Here is a 12,940-nt window from a genome sequence, read left to right on the forward strand (position 1 = left end):
CAGACTTTTACTCCAACAGCCTGGTATTAGGAAGGCTCAAAAGTTAAGGACAATGTTAACTAGAAGCAATTGGAACATATCATACAAAGCTGCTTTCAGTCATTCATATTGACCATTTTTTCATTGGAGATTGTGCATATCCAAGGCCCAAACTGTGGAAAATCCCCAGAAATTTTACATCTCTGATTAGCAGGGGGCAGCAGACAAGTATAGTTAGTTTTAAGGTTCAAAATGATCTTCAACCAATGCAACATAAAGGTTATAAAGACTGCAATCACCCACAATACAATATGTAACATTGTCATATCCATTAAGTTGATCCAAGCAGCTAAATGCCTATAAATGGCCACAAGGTGGTAGTCCTAAATTTGTTGTTGGCCTAATTACTCCGCAGCACCACCTGTGGGATCTATTTCTGCAGCCAGAACCAAGGCATAATACAAATATCAGAGACACCAGTGATCAGGATATATTTTCAACAGTTCCATTTTTATGATCAAGCCTCGATAGTTTATCCTACAAATTGGTATATTTACCAAAAGGAACTGATGGGGACAAATGGCCTTTCACTCAAAAGGAAAATGTGATTTTCCACTTATGAATGCTGATTGACATGTGGGAATCCAGCCCTCTGGTTCTTTAGCCAAGTTACCTCAGGAGTTTAAGGTATCCTGCAGAGTTGAACTAATTCTATATTGCATCTGAGCTAAGATCAGCATTCTCAAATTGTTTATTTCAAGTGAAGGACATTTGCAGTACGAGTCAAGACCCTAATTAACTGGCCACAGTCCAAATCAGATCAGCCCTGGATAGCAAAAAACTACTACCAAGCTTTTGAGAAGTGCGGGATCCTCCTTCTCCTTTTCATCTTTCAAAAGCAGACACTCACTAATGGAAAACACATTATGAAATGGCTTCCATGAACAGAAAAGTTTCCCATTGAAAGGGCTTCAAAAGCATTTCACCACTTTGGAACTGCCAGAGGTTTAGTGTATTGGGTGTGCATGATCAACTGGGATGAGATGGTGGCACAATAATGAGCCTTAGTTAGGATTGTTGAACAGATTAATTTAGAATGGTCAAATTAATAATATACTGAAAAGCAAAAAATGCATTTCTGAACAGTGACAAATGTGAAGTACAGCAGTGAGCACCAATGTTCCTTCAAAGCACTGGCATCGATATAGCAAAATGGCTTCCAATTCCCTTCATAGTCTCCTACTAACTCATCCACTGAAAACAAACATTTTGAATCCTGTTCAACAGTCTCCAGTAAGCACTTTAAAAATCAAAATTCAGCAACACTCACGCATTTGGAAAGATGATGAGACGCGTTATCAAAAAGACCAATGCAAAGACCACAAACAGTACATCACAGGTTCTTCGCCATCCTGCATAGTTAAACATCTTTGCACACTGCAAAATTTAATAATAAATGATTAATGAAGTAAAATCCATCCTGAAATTAGCACCCAAACTTATTATTCATTTCAGGATTCTCCCAGAGTAATACTATGTTAAATTCAGAGCCTTCTAATTAATAATTGAGAAGATGAAAACCATTGTCATTGGTTCCCAGGTGACGTCTCTACATTCCTTCATTGGCACTAACTGTTTAAATTTTAAATTTAGGCATACAGCAGAGAAACAGGCCATTTTGGCCACGAGTCCATGCTGCCCAATTAATCTACACCCCTAGTATGTTTTGAACGATGGGAGGAACTGGAGTCCCTGGAGAAAAATCCACGCAGACACAGGGAGAACATAAAAACCGCTGACAGACAGTGCGGGATTTGAACCCTGGTCCCAAATGCTAGCGCTGTAAAGGTGTTATGCCACCCTTAACCTCAGTCTCTTAGGCTATCCCGTTTTCACCTCCTTCACAATATTATAAACCCATCTTTTCCACTGTTGAAATCATTCAAATTCAATTATCTTTAGGTTCAATTATTCCAATGCTTTTAAGCCAACCTCGCACCTATCATCATATTAAAATTTGAAGTCCTTCAAAACTTTACTATCCATATCCCAAACTATGCAATCCTATTCACCCAAAACTGCTTTCTGAATTACATATTCTCCAGATAAATTAGCAACAACTTTTAATTCTCTTTTTTTTTGGGCCTATTGCACAACCCAGATTCCCTGGGTTCCACCAAAGGGCCCCAAGCTCTAAAACTCCTCAGACCTCCTTGTCCATCTTCCAGTACACACCCTCTAACCAAACTTTCAGATTTTATCATGCCTCATTTTCAAATTTTCCTGAAGTTGATCTGTGAGATCAAGAGATTTTACAAATGAACATCTGATATCGTGAAATGACATTTGACAACCCTTCAATTTAGACCATGGAATTGAATTCATAATGGACCTGAACTACTATATCAGGTACACAGATGACTTTTGAAAATTCTCAAACATGATATGAATTATAGTAAAGTGTTTCTGAGTTACATATTCTCCAGATAAATTAACAACAACTTCTAATTCTCTTTTTTTTTTTTACTTATTGCACAACCCAGATTCCCTGTAATGCATCGCATCCACCAATGGGTGCCAAGCTCTAAAACTCCTCAGACCTCTTTGTCCATCTTCCAATATACACCCTCTAACCAATCAGATCCATCAGTGGCTTCACTAACATTGAAGAATGGTTTTCTTTAAGGGCATCATGGATGAAGGGGGTTGGGAAGTGTAAAGGGAAGATGAAGAGCTCACAGAAAGAGCCAGTTGATCTCTAAATAAGTGTCACAATGTATTCCTTGGAAATTATCAAATTCTTGGGGTATTGGTGATACACCAAACAGCAGGTGTTCATGAAGATAGATCAGGTATTAAAACTTAAATTGTCCCCTCAAAATACCCAACTCTTAAAGCACCTTTTCCAGTGTCACGTCTCCATACATTATTCTGTAGCTCAGCCTATTTTACTTTTAAGAATGTATTAGTGAACCAATGACACCAATCATTTCTGCTCTTCCTTCAACTTCCCAAAACTTAACCCACAGCAGTCAGCAAACCTGGTACAAACCTGTAATCACTGCAACCACATTTCCAATCAGTAAAGTATAATAGTTTACTTTGGACAGTGCCCTACTAGAGTCCCATCCATAATACTTCTTTTGGCTATTTCCCCCTCCCCCCCCCCCCGGGGTTAAGGTTTACTCTGTTAACTAGTTAGTTGGTTAAACAAAGTTAATCATATTTTTATTATATTAAAACACACCAATACAGTTTTATTAGCCATGAGAGATGAGTGTTTACATTTGCACAAGCATTCAGTGCACACATACTTCTGTCACACGGAAAAAACTTGCACACAAGATTTTTGCACACGCTGACTGCTAAAAATGGTTTACGGGCCCCCTTCCCTAAGAAGCAGTCAAATCAAGTTTTCGTTTCTTCCATACTTTTCTCCTACTGACTACATAAAAAAACAATGTTACATGAGGTACAAACCATAATCAATAATCTTAACATAGATTATGAACAGCCAAATTTTCAGTCTGATCCTATCTGACAAATAGGCAGAACCCCTTGACAACCTGTGGGATAGGAGTATATCCTAAGCTCACCTCCATTATGTAATCAGATGCATCGTGGATCACCATCACCAAGGTCCCCACTCGGATGTAGTTTGCACAGTATGAAAAGCCAATCAGAAAGATGGTAGCAATGTGGTGAACAATCTGCTCCTTGAAGTCCTGCAGCAAAGGAAGAACTTATAATTAAAAATATTATCAATTCAAAGAAAAGCAAGCAGAGCACACTGCTCTTTGGATGGAACTTTAATCACATTGAAACCAGCCAGTCTCCATTGAGTGGCTCAGATTCCATACATTAAAGATGTTAGAAATAAAAAAAATTGAAATACTTTAGGTCAGCTTCACTCAATGCAGACTATTTCAGTGCAATTCCCAAAAATCCTTAGGAAATTGTTTAAATTCAGGTGAAAACCAACAAGAGAGAATTCCTGTACATCACAAACTTTATAAATTCAGGAACTTGCATTTGTATAGCACACTGGAATTTTGCTGGGAGATGCTGGAACAAGACACTTTTTTTCTCTTTTTTTATTGTTTTGCATTTTAAAATTCAAAATCCTGTGGCTTTTAACCAGTCCTATCTCAACTGCATTTTCAAACTTTGTTTAGGTCAGGAACTGGCATGACCGAGCCTCTTGCTTATGGCTTTCACACCAGTGGGATTTAAAAATTAAGTTCAGCTGTGAACATAATTAAAAGTTTTTATTTACGAAGGCCAATGTGGATTGCTATGTTCAAGTGTTAAGGTATTTTAAGTTCCAAATTATTTCTAAATTGGTTATTAATCTCATCCTGGTGGCTTGTTCAGAGGACCTTGATCCAACCTTTTAGGCTCAAGTCACTAAAATCCTCCAAAATTAATGCCAATGAAGGTTTATTGAGAAGTTAGAGTGTAATCAATCTATGGATAATTGCAAATACTCAGCATCAGCCCACCGTCATCCACATTGATCTAGGGCAGGAACGGAGACCAAGATCCACTCATTTACTCATCTCTCTGTGGTATGATACTAAAGCAGGAAAGTGAACACAAGTTCTCTCCTCCTTAGAATCACAAGAGGTCTTGATCAATAGAAACTCATCTTGACTGGAGAGGTTAAACATTGGCTTCCAAATGACAGGGGGTATGAACCGTACATTAGCAAATCATAGTTGCCTTCACAAGAGAAGCAGCAAAAAGTTATTTAATTTAGGATAAAAGCATTTTAAAAAAACATAATTGAATAATGGATTGATTCATGGATTCAGAGTTAATGTACTGCATCATATCAGACTGAGTCTACAACCAACTTCATTAATCCACTGCTCCCACGGGATATTTACTATTTGCATCTCAGAACTCAACCCACTGGCTAATCTTAACAAAAGGAGCTGATGAGATTTTAAGACTGAATATCAGTGATTGATCAATTTGTAACATACCTTCCTCTTTACATCCAATGAGACTCTTAAGAGCAGAGACCAGTAGAAAGCCAATTCTATCATGTAATACCAATACTGGGAGGGCAGCAACACCTGAAACAGAATTGATTTGAGGGAGAGCAAAATTGGACTAAACAAACTAGCAAAGATAAAAAGATAGCAAGACAACAGCTGCCAAATTATTTAACATAGTAACAGGCCATTTCGACCCACGAGTCTATGCCATCCAATTTACACCCCATTAACCTACACCCCTGGTACATATGAATAGCGGGAGGAAACTGGAGCCCCCAGGGAAAACCCTCAGACACAGGGAGGTCGTACAATCTCCTTACAGACAGCACGAAATTCAAACCCCAGTCTGGCCCCGATTACTGGGGCTGTAAAGGTGTTGTGCTAACTACTACACCAACCACACCTAATCTACAAACATCAAATAGATCACTGTGCAGGAATTGCATCTTAATGACAAAACCATTTCTGATCACAGGTCCATTCCACCTCATCATCATGTTGTTGTGGGGGGGGGGGGGGGGTGGTCAGTCACAGTAATTGCATCAAAAACTATCCTAAGGTTTTACATTCATTGTTCTTCCCAATAACATTCCCTAAGGATGTGGTTTGTCCCTTGATAACCTCAGTGTGGGCCAGACACGTGACCATTTTCTGAAGGACATTGGATGGGATTTCACAATCCAGCAGCTTTGATGCTTACTTGGTTTGGTCATCCTGAAGTCAATTCCAATTGCCAAGTTATATCTGTCACAATACTGTACTGTAATTCTTTATAGAAGAATTATGAACCCCTTAATGAACCCAAGATTCTCTCCTCATCACAATATTTTATGATGCCTTTTCAGCTTTGTGCACTCTCCTCCTGTCTCGGTTCTATGATTTCAGTCAAAGGTCTGAAAATGATCCTTTTAGCAGACAAATTTAAACTTGGTCATCTCCAGCTTGGTGTGGATTTAAAATCAATTAATGTATCAAAATGATTTCTAGAGATGGCAACCCACAGATAATTGATCTTTAGATCCATATATTTAATTACTTTAGTAATTACATACTTGTCGAGGATATCCTTTCCAACATTCCTGTTGATTCCAGAACCATGGTTTCTAAAAAAATATATAAAAGCAACCAATTTGATTAGACAGTGAAGCAAATGTTGATAAAAGGACAATGCCGGTCATAGCAGCAGCCACAGAATCTACATCACTGCAAGTGCCAGTTTTGGAAAGAAAACCCATCCAAGTCTTTTGTTGTTCGACTCAAGACTTTGATCATGAAAATAAAACAAGATATCTGGGAACTGCAGAACTTTGAACTTGAATACAAAACAGTTTTTAAAAGAAGTTAAACTAATTATAATGTTTCATGAAGTCTTGCGAGATCTATGGCTTGCCATTTTCTTTGCCAACATCCTGTTTTTTTTTCCAATTTAAAACAAAAACACACACACAAGGTGTGGCAGGATTCCACACCGTTTTTTCCCAATGTGGAACTAACCACAGTACTAAAAGTCAACCACACATCTCATAACAATTCAAGAAGGGAAGTTTCTGGAATTGGATTTGCATGCCAAAATGTTTAAAGCTTGGCCTGCTTACTAACAGGTACACAACTAATGAGCCAAATAAAGCAATTTATACTTACGTCAAGTAGCACACAGAGCCCGGCAATAAAAGCAAGCAGGTAAAATGAAAACCTCCAACTGCAACAGAGAAAAGAAAGCAAGTGATCTCAGGCTGGGTCTCAGAGACATTTATGCCAGCCAGACAAAATAATTTTTAAAAATACAAAAGAGGTATTTTTAAACTTTCAACAAATTAAAGCTATTTTGATCGTTTATTAAAAGAAGTAATTTAAATAATGCCCTTCAATGAGGATATGAAAAGTCACCAATGTTAAGCGGCTGAGAACACTGGAAATATTTCTGTTGAAGTCAAGGCAGTAAGAGAATTTAATAAATGCTTGACGATTATTATGGTGAGGAATTAGGAAGTTTGCAAATGCCAATAAGGTTTTAAGAATTACCATTCATTTATTTACAAAATGGTTGGTACAAAGAATGTTATCTCAGAGTTGCAATTAGACATTGAATTTTATGAGGTAGTGATAAAATGCAATAAAGATGACAGAGCTTTGCAGATATCAGGACGAATGAATTGATTTCAGATTGACCCAGCAAAAAGATGGCTCAACTAAAATGGGGCCAAAGGGCGTTCTATCTATTTATTTTTAGCGACAAACTCTTCTCACTTATCAATCCTCTCCATTCTGTCCATATGTAATCTGGAGAGAGTTCGCAAACTAAAAACCTGAATACTTTGGGATAGCACACGGAGCAAATTCATTACACTGATGATGGATCAAACCTCAGGCAGATTAGATTGGAGTTGGAGCCATCAGTGCAAAGTCTAAAGTTGGTATAAATAGACTCAACAAAGTAATTGACCTTTAGAGTAATTGGCTGATTATAGTGAGGACAGTGTGTGAGTCTCTTGTCCTTGAAGTAGGCAAATAACCCAAATCCTCCATGAATCTCAGATTCAGATGTTCTTAAATGACTCCCAAGACTCCAACCCTCAAAATGGAAGTGTCACCCTTGGATCAACTTGGATAGAAGTTCCATGCTCTGATACCTTCTCTCTCCATGTACCATCCAAATAGAATACATTTTGCATAACCAAATCTCCTCACCAATAGAGGATGGTTTATGCAGACAAAATTAAAGTTTAATCTCTTTGTTTAACATGCTCATTTACAAGATTGAGACTGAAATAGGGAACAAAAAGTCTTCAAAGGGCAACCATTCAAGCTTCCACTCTGTCATTTATCCAGGCCCCTCCCACAACTCTACTTGATCTGGTCCACCAACTCATTGCATTCTCTGACCTCATCCATCCCTGTCCTGCACAGCAATATGCCCCTGAACTCCCTTCATAGAGCTTTTCATCCCTTACCTTCTGGGAAAGGTCTGAGATTAATTTCATTTAATATCACCAAAGTATAGGAAAGGTATCAACAATTTGGAGAGTGCAGAGAAGATTTATTAGAATGTTGCTGGGGTTACAGGATCTAAGTTATAGGGAAAGGTTAAATAAGTTAGGTCTTTATTCTTTGGAGTGCAGAATGTTGAGAGGGGATTTGATTCTTTGGGGTATAGATAGAGTTGACGTGAAGAGGCTTTTTCTTTTAAGGATGAGATGAGCTGAGAGTTAGGGGGCAAAAGTTTAGAGGAAACATGAGGGGAGACTTCTTTACTCAGAGTGTGGTGGGTGTGTGGAACAAACTTCCAGTCAAAGTGGTGGAGGCAGGCTTGATATTAGCATTTAAGGAGAAGTTGGATATGTATATGGATGGGAAGGGAATGGAGGGTTATGGGTTGATTGTTGGTCAGTGGGGTTAGGTGGGTGAAAATTTTCGGCATGGACTAGAAGGGCCAAGTTGGCCTGTTTCTGTGCTGTAATTGTTATATAGTTATATGGTTATCATTTCCATTATAGAATGCTTAGGATCTGCTCTTGACCACCGGAGAAACAAAGTATCTTACTTTGGCAAGTACACCTCTCAAGTAGGCCCTTCCACAAAGAGTTGAAATCCATGATGAAAATATTACAGAAAATTATTAAATATCATTCTAAGACTTTTAGATTGCTCTTTAGTATTGCATTTTAGCTCTAAAAGGAATAGATTTAAACATTTAAATTACTATTTAAATTCTGCAGTTCACAAGCAATGATATGGTCCTTTAATATCCTGTAAATTCTTTTATGATTGGTGCCAAGTCCAGGACTAAATATTAAACATTAGACCTCTGGATTAGACATCAAACACATTGACCACCAAATCATTCAGCTAAGTTGAGCAGTATTATTTTAAGCAAGCAGATGATAGACACTGCCAAACCGAGGCCACCTGCAAATAGGAGGAACAGTACCTAGCATTAATATAGACTTCAACCGGTTTCCCCCGCTCCCAGCTCCCAACCGGTTTCCCCCGCTCCCAGCTCCCAACCGGTTTCCCCCGCTCCCAGCTCCCAACCGGTTTCCCCCGCTCCCAGCTCCCAACCGGTTTCCCCCGCTCCCAGCTCCCAACCGGTTTCCCCCGCTCCCAGCTCCCAACCGGTTTCCCCCGCTCCCAGCTCCCAACCGGTTTCCCCCGCTCCCAGCTCCCAACCGGTTTCCCCCGCTCCCAGCTCCCAACCGGTTTCCCCCGCTCCCAGCTCCCAACCGGTTTCCCCCGCTCCCAGCTCCCAACCGGTTTCCCCCGCTCCCAGCTCCCAACCGGTTTCCCCCGCTCCCAGCTCCCAACCGGTTTCCCCCGCTCCCAGCTCCCAACCGGTTTCCCCCGCTCCCAGCTCCCAACCGGTTTCCCCCGCTCCCAGCTCCCAACCGGTTTCCCCCGCTCCCAGCTCCCAACCGGTTTCCCCCGCTCCCAGCTCCCAACCGGTTTCCCCCGCTCCCAGCTCCCAACCGGTTTCCCCCGCTCCCAGCTCCCAACCGGTTTCCCCCGCTCCCAGCTCCCAACCGGTTTCCCCCGCTCCCAGCTCCCAACCGGTTTCCCCCGCTCCCAGCTCCCAACCGGTTTCCCCCGCTCCCAGCTCCCAACCGGTTTCCCCCGCTCCCAGCTCCCAACCGGTTTCCCCCGCTCCCAGCTCCCAACCGGTTTCCCCCGCTCCCAGCTCCCAACCGGTTTCCCCCGCTCCCAGCTCCCAACCGGTTTCCCCCGCTCCCAGCTCCCAACCGGTTTCCCCCGCTCCCAGCTCCCAACCGGTTTCCCCCGCTCCCAGCTCCCAACCGGTTTCCCCCGCTCCCAGCTCCCAACCGGTTTCCCCCGCTCCCAGCTCCCAACCGGTTTCCCCCGCTCCCAGCTCCCAACCGGTTTCCCCCGCTCCCAGCTCCCAACCGGTTTCCCCCGCTCCCAGCTCCCAACCGGTTTCCCCCGCTCCCAGCTCCCAACCGGTTTCCCCCGCTCCCAGCTCCCAACCGGTTTCCCCCGCTCCCAGCTCCCAACCGGTTTCCCCCGCTCCCAGCTCCCAACCGGTTTCCCCCGCTCCCAGCTCCCAACCGGTTTCCCCCGCTCCCAGCTCCCAACCGGTTTCCCCCGCTCCCAGCTCCCAACCGGTTTCCCCCGCTCCCAGCTCCCAACCGGTTTCCCCCGCTCCCAGCTCCCAACCGGTTTCCCCCGCTCCCAGCTCCCAACCGGTTTCCCCCGCTCCCAGCTCCCAACCGGTTTCCCCCGCTCCCAGCTCCCAACCGGTTTCCCCCGCTCCCAGCTCCCAACCGGTTTCCCCCGCTCCCAGCTCCCAACCGGTTTCCCCCGCTCCCAGCTCCCAACCGGTTTCCCCCGCTCCCAGCTCCCAACCGGTTTCCCCCGCTCCCAGCTCCCAACCGGTTTCCCCCGCTCCCAGCTCCCAACCGGTTTCCCCCGCTCCCAGCTCCCAACCGGTTTCCCCCGCTCCCAGCTCCCAACCGGTTTCCCCCTCTCCCAGCTCCCAACCGGTTTCCCCCTCTCCCAGCTCCCAACCGGTTTCCCCCTCTCCCAGCTCCCAACCGGTTTCCCCCTCTCCCAGCTCCCAACCGGTTTCCCCCTCTCCCAGCTCCCAACCGGTTTCCCCCTCTCCCAGCTCCCAACCGGTTTCCCCCTCTCCCAGCTCCCAACCGATTCCCCCTCTCCCAGCTCCCAACCGTTTCCCCCTCTCCCAGCTCCCAACCGTTTCCCCCTCTCCCAGCTCCCAACCGTTTCCCCCTCTCCCAGCTCCCAACCGTTTCCCCCTCTCCCAGCTCCCAACCCCCCCCCCCCCTTCACTCTCCATTCAGAGCTATCTATCCCCATTACCTCTCAGCTTTTTTCTCCTGCCCTCTCACCCATATCCACCCAAGACCTTTTGCCTGTTGGCCTGAGCCCCTCCCCCTTACCCTACCTTTTTTATTCAGTCATCTGCCTGATTGACAATAGTTTAACAAAAATTTGAGACCAGAAACATTGGTTGCATATACTTACTTCTTATGAATGCTGCTTAATCTGCTGAGTTTCTCCAGCACTTCTGTGTATTAAACTACAATCACAACACCTGCAGACTTCCCTTGTTTAACTAGGAATATTAGTATTTTTTTTCCTCAGATGGAGTTAGAAGAGTAAGCAGGTTAAAATTAGAACTTTATACACTCATCATCTCAAAATGCTCTTCTGAGCATTAAGAGTAAACATTACTTTGGTGCAAAGAAAGGCAAAAGCAACTAGTGGCCATTTTGCCTAAAATGTTTTATTGGTATTCATTGTTTGAGGGTTGTTAGTCAGGCATGGTAAGGAGGGCACAAAGCTTTCAAGGTCCACTAAAATCAAAGAGTCCTGATATTCCCTTAGGACTTCTTGGCAAGAACACTAACAAGGATTTCGGCAGCAAATGGAATAAAGCAAGAGGAGCCAATGCTATGGACTTGGAAATAGATGGGCCGGTAGGAAGGAGAGTATTCTCCTTCCCTCTTCCATCTCACCAAACCAAGGGACCCAATTTCAGCCAATTGACAGATAAGGACCCTTCTTGCTAATTACCTGATCGAATACATCTGACCACCCCACCAAATGCTACTATTTTGCTTTTACGAATTGTTTCACCATGTGCAAAAACATACTCCGTTAGAGGAAAGGGCAAATCTTTATGGCAGAACTTCTGGAGAGAACCATCACAATTGGTGGAAATGAGCATGTTGACACCAAAGTCACTATGATTGACAATTGATATTGGGCTTATGCTATTATCATTCTTGATTTTGTACCTGGCCTCACAGAATTTCTGGGTGATGCTGGGTCTGTCCTGATTTCTTCGGTTCCGAAACCACCTCTTCAGCTCTTTCATTGAAATCCCACATTGTTTGGCAAGAACAAGAAGATCACTCTGCAATTTAAAAAAAAAATCAAAGCACATAATGAACTTTCCTACACACTTAGCAATGCAGCTGATATTAATAAACGGTCCAGCAATGAACTTACTCCAAAGGACGTCATTAGCCAGTGGACAATTTTTGCTGTCGTGTTTAGAGATAATCAAAGTCTTAAAATACTTACAGAAAAAACATTTTTAACTCATTTTTTTTACTTATTATCTGTATTTTGAACGAATAAATAAAGTTTAAAAAACCTCTAATTTTTCATCTTTTAGGTAAAAAAGATTACATTTAAGTATGTTAGTATAGAAGATGATATATGGGACACATGAAATTGAATAAGCTTCCTCAGAATAATGTGACATATTAAAGAGGCTGAAGGCTATTGCCAAAGTAAACCTACAGAGAAGACTGTGTATTTTGATTAAGCACTTTTACATGCAATTGCACTTTCTCCTCCCACCCCCCCCCCCCACCCCCACCCCATTTGCCTGGACATTCCAACTCGTCTGTCAAAACCACTGACCAAATGGATCATTGAATGCTCAGAGCAATTCCTGGCTGTAATCAGCAAGTTTAATACATTTTTGTCCTCTGTCATCAAGTAATTAATAGCTTTTGGTAAGAAGGACATTCCAATAATCAAGCCTGTTACACTCTTGCAGCTTATCTTTTATACCCAAGAACTCCAACACAACAGGAGCATAATGCCAACCCTGGACCCAGGGATAAATGCCGTAGTATGGCATCTGACCGTTCTTTAATAAAAGCCAAATTCAAAGCAGTCACTCATTAAAAGTGAAAGTAATTTAGTTACTGCATTGGATAACATGGCAGAAAGCCAGTTATAAACACCATCTCTTTGTACAATCCTCAGTCTCACATGGAATGCAGTTCCAAAGGAATCAGGTTACCAGTCCGTGAAGCAGCTGAATAATTTATAAAACAGACCTAGGTTTTGAAAATACCACCATCAGAAATTGTGGCTCATGTTGAATAGCATAAACCACTGTTGGGAGACAAATGTTAGGACAGAGCTTCAAAAGAATGTGACAAACAAGCTGTAATAGCCAAAACTGG

General features: G+C 42.7%; 1 protein-coding gene across 4 annotated transcripts in view; it reads right to left on the reverse strand.

Moving 5' to 3' along the window:
• Positions 1 to 12,940, reverse strand: part of cers4a (ceramide synthase 4a) — a 49,300-nt gene that overhangs the window by 3,230 nt on the left and 33,130 nt on the right. For all 4 annotated transcript variants that reach the window (XM_069927964.1, XM_069927965.1, XM_069927967.1 and 1 more), the window contains exons 4-9: positions 11,753 to 11,871; positions 6,624 to 6,681; positions 6,035 to 6,085; positions 4,968 to 5,060; positions 3,576 to 3,704; positions 1,310 to 1,416 (exon numbers count right to left, since the gene is read on the reverse strand). In XM_069927964.1, coding sequence (XP_069784065.1) covers positions 1,310 to 1,416; positions 3,576 to 3,704; positions 4,968 to 5,060; positions 6,035 to 6,085; positions 6,624 to 6,681; positions 11,753 to 11,871 — 557 coding nt within the window. The remainder of the gene's footprint in view (positions 1 to 1,309; positions 1,417 to 3,575; positions 3,705 to 4,967; positions 5,061 to 6,034; positions 6,086 to 6,623; positions 6,682 to 11,752; positions 11,872 to 12,940) is intronic.

This window comes from Narcine bancroftii, chromosome 3 (assembly GCF_036971445.1).
Source record: "Narcine bancroftii isolate sNarBan1 chromosome 3, sNarBan1.hap1, whole genome shotgun sequence".
Lineage (NCBI taxonomy): Eukaryota > Metazoa > Chordata > Chondrichthyes > Torpediniformes > Narcinidae > Narcine > Narcine bancroftii.